The sequence below is a fragment of the Drosophila innubila genome, chromosome X (assembly GCF_004354385.1).
Source record: "Drosophila innubila isolate TH190305 chromosome X, UK_Dinn_1.0, whole genome shotgun sequence".
NCBI classification, from domain to species: Eukaryota; Metazoa; Arthropoda; class Insecta; order Diptera; family Drosophilidae; genus Drosophila; species Drosophila innubila.
Genome location: NC_047626.1, coordinates 19,708,316 through 19,727,599, shown reverse-complemented (window position 1 = coordinate 19,727,599; position 19,284 = coordinate 19,708,316). Strand labels below are relative to the sequence as shown.

The window sequence follows — 19,284 nt, the reverse complement described above, 5'->3', positions numbered from 1 at the left end:
CAGGCATTGTGTGGCAAGGCGACGAGACGAAGAACTGGGCCCAAAAAGATACGCCGAGCACGGACAGATACAGATAGAGATACAAAATATAGATATAAGTGAAGCTACAGATACATGCGCAATGTTTGAGAACTAAACAAGGAAATATTGACAAATAGATTAAAACTTATTAAGGCAGCAGCAGCCGAGACAGAAACAGCAGCAACTGCTTGCAACTACTTGCAACAACTGCGTGCAACAACACTGCAGTGGCAGCGCAGTCGCTGCAAAAATGTCGCATGTCGTGTGGGGGCTGCTGTCTGTGACATGTTGCCCCTGTCTGTTGAATGCGCGTGGTTTGTGCCACAACAGCAACAACATCAGCAACAACACACACGTGCAGCAGCCGCAGCTACAGATACAAAAGGCAGCAGCTAGAAGATACAGATACAGATACTTATAGCTGGGCCACAGGTTGAGGTAGGTCCGGTTGGTCTGGACCCAACACTCATTGCCAATATTTATCATCAAATATGGTCGAAATCTATATTTAGACGCTGACGATCGTCGTCAGCGTTGAACGTTGATCGTAAAAACATACATACTTATAAGTATGTTTGTATGTAAGTATGAACGAGAGCGTCTCAACACTGCGATCGTCTTCAGCCTGACCTCGGACTCGAAACATCGGCTTTCTATTGAAACAGTTGGCCACAACAACAACAACAAACAAGCGTAAACAGACCCCAACTCTATCAATATTTTTCGGTTAGCTGCTGCTGCCGTATCGCCCACATGGGAAACGATCGTTTAAATGATCGCAAACTGATCGCAAACCGATCTCACATACATATTTTGGCCAACACTAAATTTTTCGCCACTTTTTATTGTGATTCATTTCAAAAATGCAAGTGGGTGTTTGCGAGTGTAGATCACTGGGTAAAGTCCACTAAGCGATCATACGTTTGATCCATCGATCGATCCACATTTTATTAACAAGTGTCTCAAGCTTAGTCAAAAACAAGCTCAAAATATTTGAATAATTTTATATACCGATGATCATCAATAAGAATGTGATCGCTGACATAATACGATAATTTAAATATTTGTATCTCATCTCAGTTTCAGTTTTGTGTTTTTTTTTTTTTTTCTTTTGCAATAATTCTCATTCTTTCATTCAGCTTTCTTTTCTAAGTAATTCACATCGATTTCATTATTATATTGTTTTTCATCTTTAATGTTATTGCTTATATTTATTTTTCACTCTTCTTTTGTACTATTTTGTTAGTTTCCATTGAAAAAAAACTCTTATCGCTTAAAACGATATACCTTTAGTGATAATACTATGCAAAAGTTTGTAGACTCTTTCCACTTGTGGCTTCATCTTGAGAATTATGTTAAATCTGTAAAAGTATACAGAATGGAATGTATGGAATGTGAGATTACTTTGCTGTAGATCAAAATATTGACAATAATTTTTAGGAAGGTGTTTTAGAATTGAATAAATCACTTAAATTATGTAATTTTAATACTGAACAAAGTGTATACTATACATTTATAGAATAAAAATGTAAATGATTTTGAGTTACATCAGATCAACAGCTCAGGGTTTTTAGAATATGATAAGACAGTAAGAAAAATGTAAGAAGTTAAGTATATCAACTTGAAAATTATCTTGCAAATCTTGCAAAGAAATATACAAATAGCTTTAAAATAGGTTAGCTCAGTACGAATAAAATCTATTACACACTGAAAATAATCTTACAACGATCTGTATAACTATAAAGAGGGAGATAGACTATAACAAATACAAGTTGGGATTATGCATGTATGTTACACAAGTACTCCCGTCCAGTGTGTCCATATGAGAAGCAAATCTCTAGTCAAATACAAACACAACACAAAAAACACACACTGGGAATCTTACCTGACTGACCAGCGTAATGAGAACTATGAGGTCTACTGATAAGACAGCGTTCTCTATCTAAAGCTAATAATGTATGACGACGATGACGACGACGACGTTAAATTGCATTTGAATGGACATTATAATAGCGTAGCTAATGGAGATATATGACTAGGTAAGTTTCGGTAATACGAGAGATAGAGCAGATAAGCCATGTGGTAATGGAATTAAAATGGAGTTCTCAACAAATTTTTGCTTGCGATAAGCCAAGTGATTCCCGGGTAGAGAGAGAAAGAGAGGAGCTTATCTTTCTTGCGAAAAACAATGCGAATAAAGGTAAAACATGCGAAAAACTGAAAAAGAATAAAAAAAAGAGAGAAATATTAGAATTACTTATCAAATGTTGTTTATCAAAGAAATTTGTTGCTGCTGTGGCAAAGGAAATGACAAAAACTCAAAGAATGCGAGCGAACAAGGTGTGCGCACTGAGAGCGACAGAGAGTGTGTGTGTGTGTGTGTGTGTGTCTGTGTGTATGATCTCGTCATGTGTACTGAGTGGGTGGCTTCAGAAGGGGGAGGAAAGGGGAGTGCGAAATGCCGCGGCGATTAGCAATTCGCTGTCAAAACGCATTGAAAGCGAAACAACAAAATAAAAGAAGACAGCAACAACAACAACAAAAACAGCAACAAGGCTGGCTAAGGAACAGGCAAAGGTGCAATGTACGCAACAAAATGCAGGAGAGCAACTGTGAGAGAGTAAGAGCGAAACGCCTGTAAAACATTGGTGAGAGCATGCGAGCGCATATGTGTCTTGTTGTTGCTGTAAGTTCAAGTTGTGGGCGACAAACGCGTCAAGCATTTTACCGGCAAATTAGCCGAAGGCTGCCGACTACCGACTACCGACTGCAGGCTAAAGCTGAACTTGAACTTAAGCAACGTCGACAAAGCACGAGTACATAAAAGGAGTTGAGTGGAGTTGATTTGAGTTGAGTGGAGTGGAGCTGAGAGCGAAGTCGCAATCATTTGAATTTGCCTTACACACTTACAGTTACGCCGCAGGCCAATTGCTCTCGCTGTCGCTGTCGCGGTCGCTGTCGGTGTTCCTGCTGCCGCTGCTGCTGCTGCTGCTGCTGCTTTTGGTGCTGTTGCTGTCGCTGTCGCTGTCTCTGCTGGTGTCGCTGCTCCAATTCAAATTGCACGCACTTTACACTTCACATCAATTCGCGTATCACACTTTACTTCTTTGCTTATTGCTTTGCCAGCAGCATTCGCCGCGCTGCTTGTCGCTTTTGCTGTTGTTGTTGCGTTAAACAATTAATATTAATGAAATTAAAAAATGTGTACGTTAATTATTTAATTGCGCGACACATTAAAAAAAAAAATAAACAAACAAAATAAATGATTCCCGCTGACGATGCCGCAACTCTTCTCACTGCCAGCACGCACACGCACAACAATAACAATGCCAATGCCAATTACTAAGTTTCAGATTAACAAAAAATATACATATATAAAATCTGTATTTAATCAAAAAATAAGCGGAATTAACAATCGCTCCCGTTTTTGTTTAGCCGGGCAACTTAAACTCGCAACCGTTTCTCCGCTGGAACGAGAGAGAGACTCACGATCTTTGCGTTACAATTGCGCCAAACAGACTAATCTTTCTAAAGCAATCGATGCTACTATCGATAGCATGAGCAGCACTCAACATTTGAGCTATCGATAATGTAACGTCAGGCATTCACCACGAAATTCATTTTCTGACGTTTCCACTGAATGCAGTTAAGCTGCATAATCTAAATTAATGAAATTTAAATGCAAATGCAAGTTCAAAATTTGGTAAATAACGTACAATTAACAATTAATTTCAGTTAAAAAATACTATATATTTAATTTTAAATGCATTTATAGTTGTTATTTCTTAACTAATAAATAAAGTTAATGTATTTAAACGTTTTAAAAGAAACAGCATATGCAATTTGAATATCCGATATTTCTTACTTATAAATAAATGAAAAATGTTATTAAATATTTTCAATGCATTTATCTAAATTATATTACCAACAGTTAATAATAATTAATTATATACCTTTGTAATACTTTTAAAAATAAAAACGAAATAACTGTTTCAGCTGCATTTTCAAAGTGGAAACATGTAATTTAAAAAAGCGATCGCCACTTATCGATAGTTGAAATTGACAGTCACAGCGTCTATTGGCGCCATAATTTAAATTCGAATGCGAATAAAAGCGCAATCGCAGTGCAAAATTTGTTTTAAAATTGTTTAGAATTCACTCGACACTTTACGTATGAATTTTGTGTTTGAAAGTCCAAAATGATTTTCAAAAATAATAAAATTGTCGCTTTCTTTTGTAGAGAATGTGTCAAATCTTAATACATGTATTTGTCGTGTTTTGTGAGTATTTCTCGTGCTTTCCCCACGATGCAATCAGTGGAGATGCCACATTGATTACCTTGCCGCTAAATGCAGCGTCATTGCCAGAATGGGAATGTTGGGGAGGAGTGTAAGAAGAGTGGGGGTGGGGGGTATATCGCGTCGATTATGTAAGTGGCAATTGCCCCAGCATAGAAAGTTCGTTAGGCGTAATAAACAATTCACGTCGTAAACCAGATTGTTTTGATGTTTCTATTGTTGCTGTTGCTATTGTTGTTTTTGTATGGATTACGCACGATTACTTTTAGTGGGTCAGCAGAGAAGCTCTATATGTGGAGGCTCTGTGGATCATTAAAATCATTATCTGCATTTTCACTTCTCACTACCTAAACACGACATCAAATTGTTGACACTTTTTAAACATTTGCTGCTTCAAATTTAAACAATTGTATAAATGTAGTAACTTTGTTTAAGGTCAAGTATTAAAATGGAGTTACTTTGTGGTTCATTTCAAGGATAGATAAATTAAAGATTGAGTCCCTAAGATCCTTAAATTTAAGAGTGAGGTCGTTTTCTTCAGAACTCATGATCAAGATCAAGAAAAGGCATAATAGTTCTATTCCCTTTAAAAGACATTATTAAAAATAAAATTTACGTGTAAGTTTTTTCTTTGATTTTGCATTATGGTGTTATTATCCCAAAAAATATTCGTAAGTCCCAAGGAACTTTTGCGAAGGTTAATAACCGAGAATACACCCAGACCTTACCAAAGCAAATTCGGCAGTTTAGGTGAACATCACATTCTTCCCGGAAATACCAACTCCAGACATAACTCCACCTCAATTTTATTTCTTCTTTGTTAACAAAGAAACTCTTCATTGACTTGTTAAAGAAATTATTCAATTTTGGCTCTTAATGCGGTCAGTTTCAGAAACTTGATGAGCTTGTTCATTAAGTTTATACAGTAAATGTCACACATAAATAAACAGCGTAATTGTTTGATGGGAATTACAAAAAGCTCATTTTCTTCCTTTATTAAATATTACATATAATATTTTGTACCCTTTATTTGGACTAATTTTTAACTTGAGGGAACTTTAAAGTTATGGAGTAGCATTTATTTATCAACTTTACTATGTAAACTAGACGTTTAAGTATCATATTCCAACCCAAGCGAAATCATTAGACAGAAGACAAATTCTATTCCAAAAGTTTTCCTAGTTTGCATTTTGCTTTCCAAGCTATACATTATACTAACACCTGTTTTCACAGTATTGTGTGTACACTTAACTACTAATTTAGTTAGTTTGCACTGTGTATACTGTAGTTAAGTTCACCCCCGCTTAATGTACACTGTCTCTCAGTCTCTCAGGGATTCTCTTGTCATCATCGTCATTGTCGTTGCAGTCGTCATTATATCGTGTCGTCGATCTCATTCGCAAATTATCTTTGTTTGCGAAATTGTAATTGTTTTTCATGCACAATTCAGCAACAAACAATAACAACAACAATAACAACATCAACAAAAACAACAACACGAGCTTGTCAAGTGGTTTTTTTGTAAGCGTTAATGGTTTTTCTGTTTACTTTTTGAACGCTGCGTCCCCAAGTGGGGCGTGTTCTTTGTTTTGCCCCAGTAGCAAAACATTGAACTATGCTGAGTCTGGAATCCGGTTACCAATTGCCACCCCTCCCCACCCTCCACCTTCTTCGCTACCTGGCTCCCTCCATATACCCCTCTGATATATATAGTTCATTTGTCTGTCTGTAAATAGTTCGCTCAACGCTCTTGTTTTTTTTCTTGCTCTTATTTTCGCATTATTATTATTACTTTTTTTTGTTTAAACAATAAAACATGGTTAAATAACAAAAACTGTTCAATTAGCAGTTTCCACTGCACAACAATAAAATTGTCTAAAAAAAACCTAAAAAAATACAAAAAGTCAAATCGTCTTACAAAGGCTTCTGTTCGCTGGGTCTTTGAATTTCGTAGCATAAAAATGCCCTGTGAACATTTTATACGGAGGTCATGTGAACCAGTTGGACAAACAACAATGCCGGACAATTTGACTCAACAAAGGGGGCGTGGCACTCAGACAAACCCATACATCTTTGGGCGGGGTCTTAGCATCTTATTCCAAGTGATTTTATCAGGGATTGCATACAATGAGTCTTACAATATGAAACCTGAACTAATTTCCTAGATAGCTAGGAAAATGTCAAATCGATTATTTTTGTATAGGATATTCGGAAAACACGACATACTTTAATTTTTAATTAAAATTAATTAATTTTATCTCTTTATTTTTATAATTATAATATGGTTTTTTTATACTTTACTTAATAGTATAAAACATATTCCAATTTTAAATTCGCTAGCTCCAAAAATACATTAAAGCAAAACTTATACAAATTTCAATTGATTCTTTCAATCTCTAGAGATTTTGAAGATAACTGCTATTAAACATATTTTAGCAATTTTTAAAAATGACTAACATAAATATATTTCGTCTTCAATTATTTTTTATATGAGACAAGTTTGAGAAAATAAGATATAAAAAACAAGCTTACGATCACAATGGTTTCTCTTATTTTAAAAATTTAGTTTTTTTCAATATTTTGTACACTCAAAACTCAAAATTTTCGTAAACTCAAAATTTTCGTCTAAATATAAGTCGAGAACAAACATTTTTTCAGGCTTGAAACCGAAATGTAAAAATTGGGAAAAAAAAGAATGTCGTCGATCATTTGGAAAATAATACGTCAAGTTACTTTTTTTTGAAAAAGTTCCGTGATGGTAAAAAACTTAATTTTCCAGTTTTAATGCAGACTGAAAATAAAGGCCAAATAATGATAAAATTGATATTCCGCAAGAAAATCTGTTTAGATTTCACAAAGTTATGACAGTTTGAAGTTTTTAAAAAAGTGTGTAATGTAAAGTATGGAAAAAGGAGAGTGATTGAAAAAAAATTTATTTTTAATAAAAATCGGTTAAGTTAACTCAATTGATAGTTTAAAAAAAAATTCGAGCTAAGATAGTTAAAAATCGCTTCCGCTAAATTCGAGCTTACCATGTTTTTTTTACATAACTAGTATTTTTTTAGGTATCTCTGTACCTATCTCTCTTTCTATCCCTCTCCCTTGCTTTCAAGTTCATTATAGCCAATTGCAACTGTGTATCTACTTTACAGGGTCGCAGCTGCTTATCTACTTCAACTTTTGCCCCGTTTAATGTACAGTCTATAATGATACCTGGTGAGGTTGCCCAATTAGACAAACTTTGAGTCCCGTGTAATTCTGGGAACTTGACCAGCTTTTCGGCCACAGCTGAGGACGTTTCTCCTCTCCCCTCTGGTGATGCTCGGAGCACTTAAAGAGGCAGGCCCTTGAGTTAAGAGCTGTAGGATGTGAAGCTACATAATTACAGGTTAGGTTTAATCTAACGGCAGCAAAACACCTACAAATCATAAGGTATAGCCCTCCACCCCTCTTCCTACTCTTTCTCCGCAGAGTCGTTCATTGTGAGGCTAATGGAATTTTAACGTCAAATGTCGTTTCGCCCCTCCCTGTCTCCCCCCTCTCCACGGCAGCAGCCGACTCTTGATGCCACCCTCGCATATAATGGACGCTGCTCAAAATCCACATTGAATTAATGCGAATGAAGATGTGGATGGGGATGGGCATGGAGATGAGGTTGAGGACGAGGATGTTGCATGTGGCAGAGGATGTTGAATGTGGCGCATGCTGCTAATGTGGCGCTTATTAGCGGACACATCGCGTATACGCAACGTTATCCTGCCTAATCCACTGGAAACATCATTTTGAGCACCTGTTTAATTGCGTTAATCACCGGGGAGCAAACATTACTCTGACATGACAGCAGCAGCTTAAAGTTTCCTCTGGATGCTGCAACTTCAACTCGCAACTGTAACTGTAACTGGAGGCGACTCCAACGCATTAGAATGTTAATTTGATGTCTTTGGCACACGCAGCTGGGCACAAGTACTCGGAGTATTATCAGGGAGGTCGTTAAACTTCGAGTTTTATGGCATGGAACAAGTTCCATTTAAGTGTTGCCAATGACTATAAATATCTAGTTCACCTGCTGCACTTAAAGTTCAATGTACAATGTGCAGTCAAGACTCTATTAGTTCTGCACTAAATGAGCTAGTTCAGTACGTGAACTATGGGGAAAAAAAGACTTTTTTTATAAACCAATAAGTTTTACTACATTATCATGGACTAGCTTTATCGTGTAGTCCAAAATAAAATAATAACTATCGTGGAAGCCTTGAAAATGTGATGATGCGATACCTCAGGACCTTTTTTTTATGTAAGCCAAGAACACTTTTTACCAGCTAATGACACCGGAACCGGTACCGGAACCGTTAACCGAAACTAACCGTTTCATTTTTAGTACCTGAACTGAAACCGTAACCGAATGAAAATTCTCTGTTAAGAACCGAATCGTTTGTACCGGTTGTGGTAAAGTTGTAAGGTCAAAGAGTTGTCCAACTTCCAACTGTCATAACTTGATCAAATCTGACCCGATTTTCAAGCGAAATGTCATTTTGATCATGGTTTGGCCTCTTAATTTATTCTGCATTCAAATTTTGTTCATTTAGAAAATTTAATTATTTTCGACCAAGATTCGATTTCGATGGTAAGGGTCCCCCCTTTGAAATTTCGAAAATTCAAAATTTAAAATCTCAAGTTTTCACTTTTAATCAACTCCTCATATCGTAATTAGTATAAAACAACACTTTAAGCTTGATTCTGAGACCTTTATTTTTTTTGTAAAAAATCATGTGAAATTGAACAAAAAAAAGGACTTGTAAAGTGGCTAAATCCGTAGTCTGACCAACTTCAAACTGACATAACTTGATCAAAACTGAACCGATTTTCAAGCGGAATGTCATTTTGATCATGATTTGGCCTCTAAATATGTTCTGCATTCAACTATTTTCAAATTCGTTCTAGGTCTGTTTATTTCGATGTCATATTTATTATAAAACGACATCTTAAAATTTTAAAATGTTTCAAAATTGATTTGCTGTACCGTTATGTACCGGTACTGATACCGGAACCGAATGAAAAAAAATTGAAATAGAACCTTTTAACCGAAATAGTTATTTCGGGATGTACCGGATGCGAAACCGTAACCTATATTTGATTCGGTTTGATTCCCTGCTTTTTACAAACACATACCACGCATTTTATCGTGTAAACCTATACAAAAGTTCTACAGTCATCTCACTATCTTACTTTATCGTATAAACCTCTACTTGACACAAGCAAATCTTCAACTAGCTTTATCGTGTAAACCATTAAAAGTTCACAATTAATACAAAAACATTTTTAACAGTCTTTATCATGTTTCTACAAAAACATCACGTGTAAGCTCTAAAAATAAAAAATACATCTTGAATCTTCATCGTGTATACCAAAAAAAAACTTGATTCATCAAGTATACGTATGAATCTGAAGTAAATCAGGCAACTCAAGTTTCAACTCTTCTCAAAATAGTTGGTTAAAAAAAATAATATTCTAGAAAGATATTTCAAATTCCTAAAGCTCCCAATAATCGAGGAATTGCGATGCATGAGAGATTTATCTTTAAGATTCTGATGCTGGGCGATGCAGGAGTGGGCAAGACGTGTCTTCTCCAACGCTTTACGAACAAACGATACACGGGATATTACAAGTGTACAATCGGAATTGAGATGATGGTGCGGGATATCGAGATATCCGGTTGTAAGGTGAAGCTAGAGATCTGGGATACGGCTGGCGAGGAACGTTATCGTTCAATGATGTCCTCCTACTATCGGCAAGTCGATGGTATCGTACTCGTTTTCGATTTGACACGACGTCTGAGCTATTGTCATGTGGATTATTGGATTGAGGAGATCAAGAAATATGCATCATCAGATGTCTCCATTATTCTGGTGGGCAACAAATGCGATGCGTTTGGGGATCGTCAGGTGCATCAACAGTTGGCAGTCATGTATGCCGATAATCTAAACATTCCCTATGTGGAGGCATCTGCCGTCAGTGGCTATAATGTGGATCGTTTGTTTTCCAAAGTCAGCGTTAACGTTTTCGATCAGCGTATTAACCATATGCAACTGCTGGAGCTGGAGAGCATTCCCAGAGGCATCCATCTGAGGGATGAGAAGACGTTGGCCACAAATAAGCTGACCACACGTCTCGGCGGATTCTGTTGCTAAGCTTAGTTAAACCATTTTCTTATTACTTTCAAATTTGATGTGCCACCAAACATATTTGCAACATTCCACACACACTTACTACACAAACGGATCTCAACAATCAAATCATCAAGCAATTGTCCGACATCAATTTGCTTGGGCTTACTTTGATGTGCGCTCTAACCACGCCCACGTCGTTAAATTGGGCGTCAACCACAACTGCCCACAACTAATCAGAGAACAAATATTGCAACTACCCCCAAAGAGTACGCATTTCGTTTACCCTCAACAAAAAAATACTTTATCGTTGTATGTACATATTTAACAATGTATTTTACTTAGATTTACTTAGTATAGTCAGTTGTATACAAATATGTTAATTATCATTTAATATCTACGTGCTATACTATAATATTAATATTGGTTGTTCCGCATTTTGCTCTCTCTCACTGTCTTAAGAAATATATATTACCATACCATATGATACCAATTAAAATATAGTTTAAGTCATGCCCAACAACATTTCATCTCAATTTACGTATTGTCTTTGTTTTGTTTTCTTCTTTTTTTTTTTTTTTTAATTCGAGCTTATTTCGAAAGCAGTTTTCAATTTTGAGCTATAGAAATTACAACACAACACACTGTATTAAAATTAATTTCTTAATGTATAGTAGTTTTAAAGTACTATTTTACAGTTACATTGCTTAAAAAAACGTCTTGGCTTGCATAAATCTAAAACTATTTATAACTACGCCATAATCATGTTTGTTCTGTATTTCGATTTCTTTATATGATCTGCAAGCGATTGTTAAATTCTTTTAGTTGACATTGTTCCGAGTTACAGTTTCTCATTCATTTCACTAAAAGTAAAACCCATTTTAATAAACATTTAACAACATACATAACTCAAAACATAATCTATTCATATTAATTCGTATAAAAAAATTCAATTTTTATAAGACTGGTACTGCATGGAAGCAAAACGAGCGCGGAATGAAAAGCTCCATATAAAAAAATCAGCGAAAAAAATTGTTAACGGTTATTTGGAGAGAAAAAAAATTTAAAAATAGAACTAACAATATCACATTTCAGTTGAGTGTCATATAGTTGCAATAATGTGTGGAGAATATTGTTGTAATATATATAAATTGAGCCCCGTTTTCACAATAGATAATTCCCACAAATTTATAAACTTTTTTTTTGAGTGGGAAATAATCATGCGGGTTACGGGCAAAAATGTTAAATACTTAATGTTAATTTGGGCGAGGAATTGGGTTCCATTAAAAGCCGATATGTGTTTCGGCCATGTGTTAATGCTAACTAATAAATTACAATTCGCTTAAGATTATTAAAACTATGAACCTGCCTCCTCAATGTTGTCGCTGCTTGTCCCATCGCTAACTGACAGGATATCATCAACGAAGCAACTCCTTTCAACTTGCGTTGGAGATTCCTCGACGATCGTCAATTTTTCATACTTGGCAAATATCATTTTCAGCCGATTGCATAATAGCTCTTGGCTATCTGATGAAAAGGTTCCGACAGCATAGGACCAATTCTTGACTACCAAACTGGGCTTACACTTTACCAAATTAATGTCCGGTATATAACGTTCCGGATAGACTGTTTCGTTAACGTCTGGCTGTGTTGGGACGAAATTTGCCGTCATCACCTTTTTGTATACCTCGGTTATGTGGCGAAAATATTTCGTCGAAAGTGGACAACGACTAGTCGGATCTCTGATCTTCCACAAACGTTGCTCCTTCACAGCATATTGAAGACTTAAACGGCAGTCCGGTACTGAGAATGAATGAAAATTAATTGGTTAGAGAGAGAGAGAAAATGAGATTCAAACAATAAATTGTAAATTAATATTAAACAATTTTATTTTTTTAAATAATTAATCATATTTGCAACAATTCTATAAAAAAAAATACAATTTATCAAATATAATATTCGAAAAAAACAAATTTTATTTGCCAAACGGAAAAGTTGAGACTTTGAACACGTATTGAACCAAAATAAAAAAAAACATCGGAAAAGTTCTATGAGAGTTTTAAGTTTTTGAAAAATAATTTTCAGAATTGCCGAAAAAATAGAAGTTGCGCCAATCAACATTTATAATTTTAAATCGAATTATGGCTCGAACAATCATTGAAAATTCATTAATCAACGATATTGGTTAAGTTTGAATAGAGTATTGAGTTTGAAGATTTCTAAGAAATTTAAAGTGTTTCCTTCAATCATGTCAATTTTCGAAATGAATTACATTTTATATACAAGTCCATGTGTACAAAGATTGCTAAACAATTTTTGAGTACGGATCGATTTTAAAATTTAAGTTGTTTAAACAAAAATCTTGTCATTCATTTACCTGTCGTCTTTAGTTCGTTGGAAATGCGTATCCAAGCTGCATGCTTCTCTTCAACGCTTGCCTTGCCATAGATTTTGGGTTCGTTGCGTAGGAGTCGTGTTAACTCATAGGCATCCACAATGGGCAACGGTATAGGGGGATCGTAGTTAAAAATGTGGGCTGATTTGGTAACCGCTTGTTCATCGCTCGGCATCAATACAGTTTCATTAGGTTTTATTCGTTGTTTTAATCGTTGTTTTATTCGTTGCCGCATTTGATCTATTTCCGCTTTCTGGTTTTCACCCGCTGCGGTTAACACAACCGTCTGACTCAGCTCGCCGACAAGCAAACGTTTCGCCTCCTCCGTTTCCCAGGGCATTGGCGAACGGGGACTGGACAGCCTTGATGCCTTCTTGGGATCGATCTCGCCTGTCGGATCCATTAATGCCTCGTACATGCTGCAACGTTTCACCTCCTCCATGAACTTGTTGTGCACAATATAATAATACGGCTCCAATGGATGATAACGGACTTTAATCAGAAAACTCAATTTCTCCAATGCATGCCACCAATTTTGGGGCCAGGGATTCTCAATGCCACGCTCCAAGTCCTCCATGTAAGTCTTAAATGCAAATTTAAACATGGACCAAACGTCACGATGATTCACTTTGCAATATATTGAAAAAAAAAAAAGCACACAGTTAGATTTATCACAATAATAATAATAGTTAAAATTAAGAATGATAATAATAATAGTAATTGTTGATAATAATAGCTATACATTGAATCTTCAAACATATTTAGACATGCAATTTAATCCAAAGTTTTTCCTCTTCTATTTATTGCGATAAGAAGTGTTCTCAAAGCCCAAATCTTTCAATATCCCAAATTTCCGTAAGCAAATTAAATGTTCTTATTTATACCTTTCCATTTAAAAGTTTTTACTTCTCCCTTTTCATAAATGTATTATGTTTCCATAACATCTCTCTCTCTCTCTCTCTCTCTCTCTCTTTCTGTTAACAGTTTTAAGCTTAACAGCTTGTTATCTCTTTCGGGACAACTGGGATCATACAAATTTACGTAGCCCATCAAAAACACCTTTTGGGATTATATGTCCCACTAAAAATGCTTGAGGTAGTCATCGAATTTTGTCAAAAAAAAAAAAAAACCGACTTTTTTTCCGAGTCAATTAACTGAAAAATTAAATCCGAACTTTATCTATGTTTCGAGATATTTAACTGAAAGGGAATTTGCTTTGACACACCCGATTAATAGTGAATAAAGATTCAAAACATTTTTGCTATATGCGTATAAAAAAAGGAGTAAAATACTTGATTTTTCTTTGTGTTAACAGAGAATGTCTTGAAATGCTGCACTTACTGTGTGGAAATCGTTCTCGTGCCACACGCCACACTTCCTGTGCCTCTTTATCCGTATAGGGACGCGGTAATTGTATCTTTGATTCTCCTGGTCTTGGTCTACGTAAATCGATATACAAATGTTCATAATTCTCAAAGAGTTGCATCAATGCTGGCAGCTTCTCCTTATGAGCCATCCAAAGATATTTTCGCGCAATCTCATCAAATTTGCTAAACAGACGATGCGACTTCTCCCAGACCTTAAGCGTAGTCTTAAAAGGACGCATTAAATCCACCATTGGCGCAATGTGTGGAAACAGATTCATGTTATTCGCCAGATATGTCCAAATAGCGCGACAGACAAAATCTGAAAATAAGTGAAAACAGAAAACGTTTTGAGATTTTGAAAAAATATAAAGTTTATCTGCTTTTTCACTCTACAAAATCAGAGAAGTATCTGAGCCGTAAAAACTTTAAATAACACATTATTAACATAACATAAGCTCACAACAAATGCATTTGAACTGCATAAGTGTGCAATATTTAAAATTAAAAATCAATAGTTGACATAAATTAACTAGTCAATTATTATTTATAGAGCTGAACAACTTATAAAGAATTAATGCTTTCTGAACTTAAAATAATGAGCGAAAGTTGATGAAAGCTCAAAATATTGAAAGATAAAATATGTAGATACCTCGCAAGTGCATTTTTTTGGATAATTGCTGCCAAAGATCATCGATTTTGTTGGCCAAATGTGACTCCTTGCTGTGCAGCTGCGGTATGGCCATTACCTCGCGTATAAACACCGCCAACTTGGACATATTTAAATTTGCCGATGGCCCACTGCCAACTGCATACAACATGCGTCCATTTATGGGACAATCACAAAACTCAATTTTAATATTCGGTGCCGGATCCTTAGGTTTAACAATTGTTAAATTGCTGGAGCTGATGTTGCTAGTGCTGGTGCTGGTGGTGAAGCTGTTACTGCTGACACTGTTGCTGCTACCGCTGCTGTTGGATGCGTAGGATTGGAAATCCCTGAATGCCGAGTTGCAAATCTTGCGAATCACTTTTGTGGTTGACATCGGGTGAATGGGCAACGTATCATTGCGTAGGGTCAGCGGTACCAGTTTTGGCATTGGTATTGTTGTTGGTAACACTGGTGTTGTTGGTGTTGCTGTTGGTGTTGTTAATGGTGTTGCTGTTGGTGTTGTGAATGGTGTTGCTCGTGGTGTTATTATTGGTGTTAATAATGGTCTTGCTGTTGATCTTGGTGTTGGTGTTGCTCTTGGTGTTATTGTTGGTGTTGCTGTTGGTCTTGGTGTTGTTGATTTTTGTGTTAGTGTTGCTGTTGCTGTTGTTAATGGGGTTGTTGTTGGTGTTGTTGTTGCTGGCGCTATTATTGGCGGTGAGCTAGTAGATAGCAATTCCATCATAGGAATGCTTAGATTGCACTCTTTTGGCGCATTTAAGCTTAGTGGCTCCTTTGTAAGCTTACTAGGCGATACGACACGTATGATGGCACCACCTGTCTTGGATGGCATGTGTTGGGACGCCGCACGCACCGATAACTCCAATCCCTTGCGAACTGGTGACGTGGCAACTTTTGCCAGCTGCACAGTGGCGGGAATGGACAAACGCATTGGACTCGACAATATGTTGGCTGTTGAATTTGTGGCAGTTGAAGTAGCAGTTGAAACAGTTGGTGCAACGGGATTGGGCACAACGCTTATGGCCGCCGTAATGCGGGGCAACGTATAGTTTGAGCTGTTGCTGTTGTTGGAACTGTTGCTGTTGCTGGCACTTGCTGCTTGTATGCTTGTCGGCGTTGTGGAGATTGACTTTGTTGCCGGCGGATAGACAATGGCCAGTGGCAAATTTGGCACTGGTTGAGGCGGTGATGTACGTGGATGGCTTATGGGTCGAATCTCAATATTGGGTGACATTAATTTCGCTGACTTTGAGCTGGACTCAGGACTATTGCTTTTTGCACGCTTTCGAGCACGTCGTGTGGCGCGAGCCTCGAGCAGCTTGTATAGCGATCCAATAGTATTCTCAAAGAACCATTTGTCCTGCAGCTGATAGCCAACTTTACGCATCTCGGCCAGTTCCATATAAAAATTGCGCAACACCAGCCACGTGACCTCGCAACGTTGATGACTCGCATTTACCTGAGACGAGACGCGTAGCCAAAACTCATGATAGCGAATCGATTTCGTATTACTCATCGACTCCACCATGGACATCCACTCGGGTAACGATTTGAGCACATTGATTAGATTCATAACACTGCGAAAATGCTCGATGGGATCGAACCAGGCATCCCGCAAATACAACGACATCTTGCACACACTCTTCGATGTTCTGCCTATGTGCGGTATTAGAAATTTGAGTTGTTCCTTCAACTGTGAGGTTTCATTCCTCTCATGTGTGAGCTCCCACTCGTAGCGGGTTTGGAGTTGCAACCAGAGCTTCATTAGTTTCGTTGCCTTCTCACACAACTCGTTGGAGATGGCGCCCCAAATGAGACCACGATGTCGATAGTTCATGTATTCCGGATGCCGTGTATCGTACAGCTGTGGATACGGTTCGACAGCATCGATGAGACGCTGCATTTCCGCTGTTATCTTAAATTGATCATAATTTTCCACATCAAGATCGATAATATCAGCGGGTGGTGTTGGCACAATTGTCACATCATCATCATCCACAGGTATTGGCACATTCGCGGGTTTCCCGCGCTGCAGCGGCTGACGCGCCACGTGCGTATAGAGAAACAATAGATCCTCCTCATGCAACATTGTAGGACGCAAACGGGCAGGTTTACGGGCATCTTGGGACAGGCGACGATACTTCCTCAAGTGCCGCACATGTCGCTGATAAGTGTAACGCAATTGTGCCCAAGTGCTCAGGCATTTGTTCAACTTCCAACACATTTGTTGTGCAATCCTTTGCCACAACTCCGCCTTGTGAGCAGCATCATGGAATTTCGCATGCCGGCTATTGTATAAAGCTGGCTGTCTTCTCACCAAATGTATGAGGCGTCGTTCGTCCCAATACGTTTCCAGATTATAGCTGCTGGCCTGGGCATTATTATCATCATCATCATCACTGTCCCAGTTGAGACATTTCTCCTCCTTTGGCATTACGAATAGCGTTGTTGAACTGCCGCCTGTTTCAAAAACACTATGTGAATATAAAGAAGAATCCAATACTTAAATTGTTGCTCACCTGACGGATCCTCCATTTCACTTCTTCCTCCGTCTCCTTCTCCGCCAACAGCAACAAAGCTAATAAAATTCAGACGCCAAAATCCGCCACTTAATTGATCAATTTATTGTTGCTGCCTGCCTCACATCTGTTGCATCCTCGTTGCATCTATTCCTGTCCATATTTCAAAAGCGTAACATGCTTATTATTGTTTAATTCTGTTTTATTTGTTAGACGCTTTGCGTGTGAAACTCGTACAAAACACGATAACGCACTGTTGCATCTCGCAGGTCGATAACGATAACATTTCGCTCTGAGATGCCCAAGCCTTGGCATTCTCACGTATACTTGCTCGCTATTTGATTTTCTCTCTCGAACGCTTAAATTATCTGGCAACGCCATATTAGGGATGTGCAAAATTACCGATTTTAATACAAAGTTTTCCAATGTATTTGTTGCTTCAGATGCACCGATGGTTACTTCAATATAGACTAGTGCAAGATGTATTTTATATATTATTAATACATCTTTAACTAATATTTCAAACTGAAATATTTAGTATAGTCGATCAATTTTTGATCGACCGTACGAACGTAAATGGAAAACAAATAAACGAATGTGCTGGATTACTTCAAAAACTTAGTTTGTTATCACACATAATCGTTTTCCTAAAATCTTAAGTTGTTTTCAGATTTGTCATATTGACAATTGCAATAAGAAAAAGTTTTTATTTGAGAAAAAAAAATATTTCTTCCTGATACGTCGACCAATATCGTATCTATTTTGAATACAGCGGAAAACATTGAGATCGACGTTTTTACCGAAATTTACATCCCTACATCAGATGAATATTCGCAACATCTACGCACGGTTGTCACACTCACGGTTGCCACACTTGGCGTTTTTGCGCCAAAACTGGCTCCTTTTCTCCGTTGGCGCAATGACACTTTTTTATTGGAATTGATTCTTTTTGGTTTATTTAATCAAGAATTTCTTGAAAACTATTAAGAGTGTAATTTAGATCACTACCAACAATATAAATGTATTGTACCATTGGTCTGAAAATCTCAATGTTAATGTTAATTAGTTAAATATAAATGTATTGTACCATTGTACTGAAATTCTCAATGTAAATGTAAATTTAAAAAAATGTGCTTTTTGATATTAGTTTCACTTGAATATTTTATTATTTAAAAAATTTTTATATACATGTGTTTAAAACAGGAAATAACACCGGAACCGTTAACCGAAACTAACCGTTTCATTTTTATTACCGGAACTGAAACCGTAACCGAACGAAAATTAACTGTCAAGAACCGAATACCGAAACGTTTGTACCAGTACAGTTGTGGTTAAAGAGTTGACCAACTTCCAACTGTCATAACTTGATCAAAACTGAACTGATTTTCAAGCGGAATGTCATTTTGATCATGGTTTGGCCTCTTAATTTATTCTGCATTCAAATTTTGTTCATTTAGAAAATTTAATTATTTTCGACCAAGATTCGATTTCGATGGTAAGGGTCCCCCCTTTGAAATTTTGAAAATTGAAAATTTTAAATCTCAAGTTTTCACTTTTAATCAACTTCTTATATCGTAATAAGTATAAAACAACACTTTAAACTTGATTCTAAAACCTTTAATTTTTTTGTAAAAAATCATGTGAAATTGAACAAAAATTTTGACTTGTAAGGTGACGAAGTCCGAAGTCTGACCAACTTCAAACTGCCATAGCTTCATCAAAACTGAACCGATTTTCAAGCGGAATGTCATTTTGATCATGATTTGGCCTCTTAGTTCATTCTGCATTCAAATATTTTTAAATTCATTCAATAAAATTTTTGCCCGAGGTCTAGCTAATTATTTCGATGC

At 36.8% G+C, this 19,284-nt stretch overlaps 3 protein-coding genes across 3 annotated transcripts in view; 1 reads left to right on the top strand and 2 right to left on the bottom strand.

Annotated features, from left to right (window-relative positions):
• The window catches only part of LOC117793638 (protein sprint), a 129,070-nt gene extending 125,883 nt beyond the window's left edge, over nt 1-3,187 (bottom strand). Inside the window, exon 1 of the mRNA XM_034634006.1 lies at nt 2,932-3,187. The gene's annotated coding sequence lies outside the window, so the exon portion shown is untranslated. The remainder of the gene's footprint in view (nt 1-2,931) is intronic.
• Nucleotides 3,188-9,877: 6,690 nt separating this feature from the next.
• Nucleotides 9,878-10,507, top strand: LOC117787970 (ras-related protein Rab-1B-like). The gene has a single exon (XM_034626617.1). The coding sequence runs from the start codon at nt 9,878-9,880 to the stop codon at nt 10,505-10,507; it is 630 nt and encodes a 209-aa protein (XP_034482508.1).
• Nucleotides 10,508-10,793: 286 nt separating this feature from the next.
• LOC117793639 lies at nt 10,794-17,605 on the bottom strand. Its single transcript, XM_034634008.1, has 6 exons — nt 17,435-17,605; nt 15,794-17,375; nt 14,895-15,751; nt 14,220-14,564; nt 12,861-13,505; nt 10,794-12,286 (listed from the first exon to the last, which is right to left on the bottom strand). Exons 1-6 carry the CDS (start codon nt 17,448-17,450, stop codon nt 11,841-11,843), a joined length of 3,891 nt encoding a protein of 1,296 aa, XP_034489899.1. The 5' UTR covers nt 17,451-17,605; the 3' UTR covers nt 10,794-11,840.
• Nucleotides 17,606-19,284: the final 1,679 nt, after the last annotated feature.

Coding starts and splice junctions, on each gene's coding strand:
- LOC117787970 (XM_034626617.1), top strand. CDS start 9,878: ATGCATGAGAGATTTATCTTTAAGATTCTGATGCTGGGCGATGCAGGA.
- LOC117793639 (XM_034634008.1), bottom strand. Junction 14,565..14,894: donor CAAAAAAATGCACTTGCGAG/GTATCTACATAT, acceptor ACTTATTTTCAG/ATTTTGTCTGTCGCGCTATT. Junction 13,506..14,219: donor ACGAGAACGATTTCCACACA/GTAAGTGCAGCA, acceptor TATATTGCAAAG/TGAATCATCGTGACGTTTGG.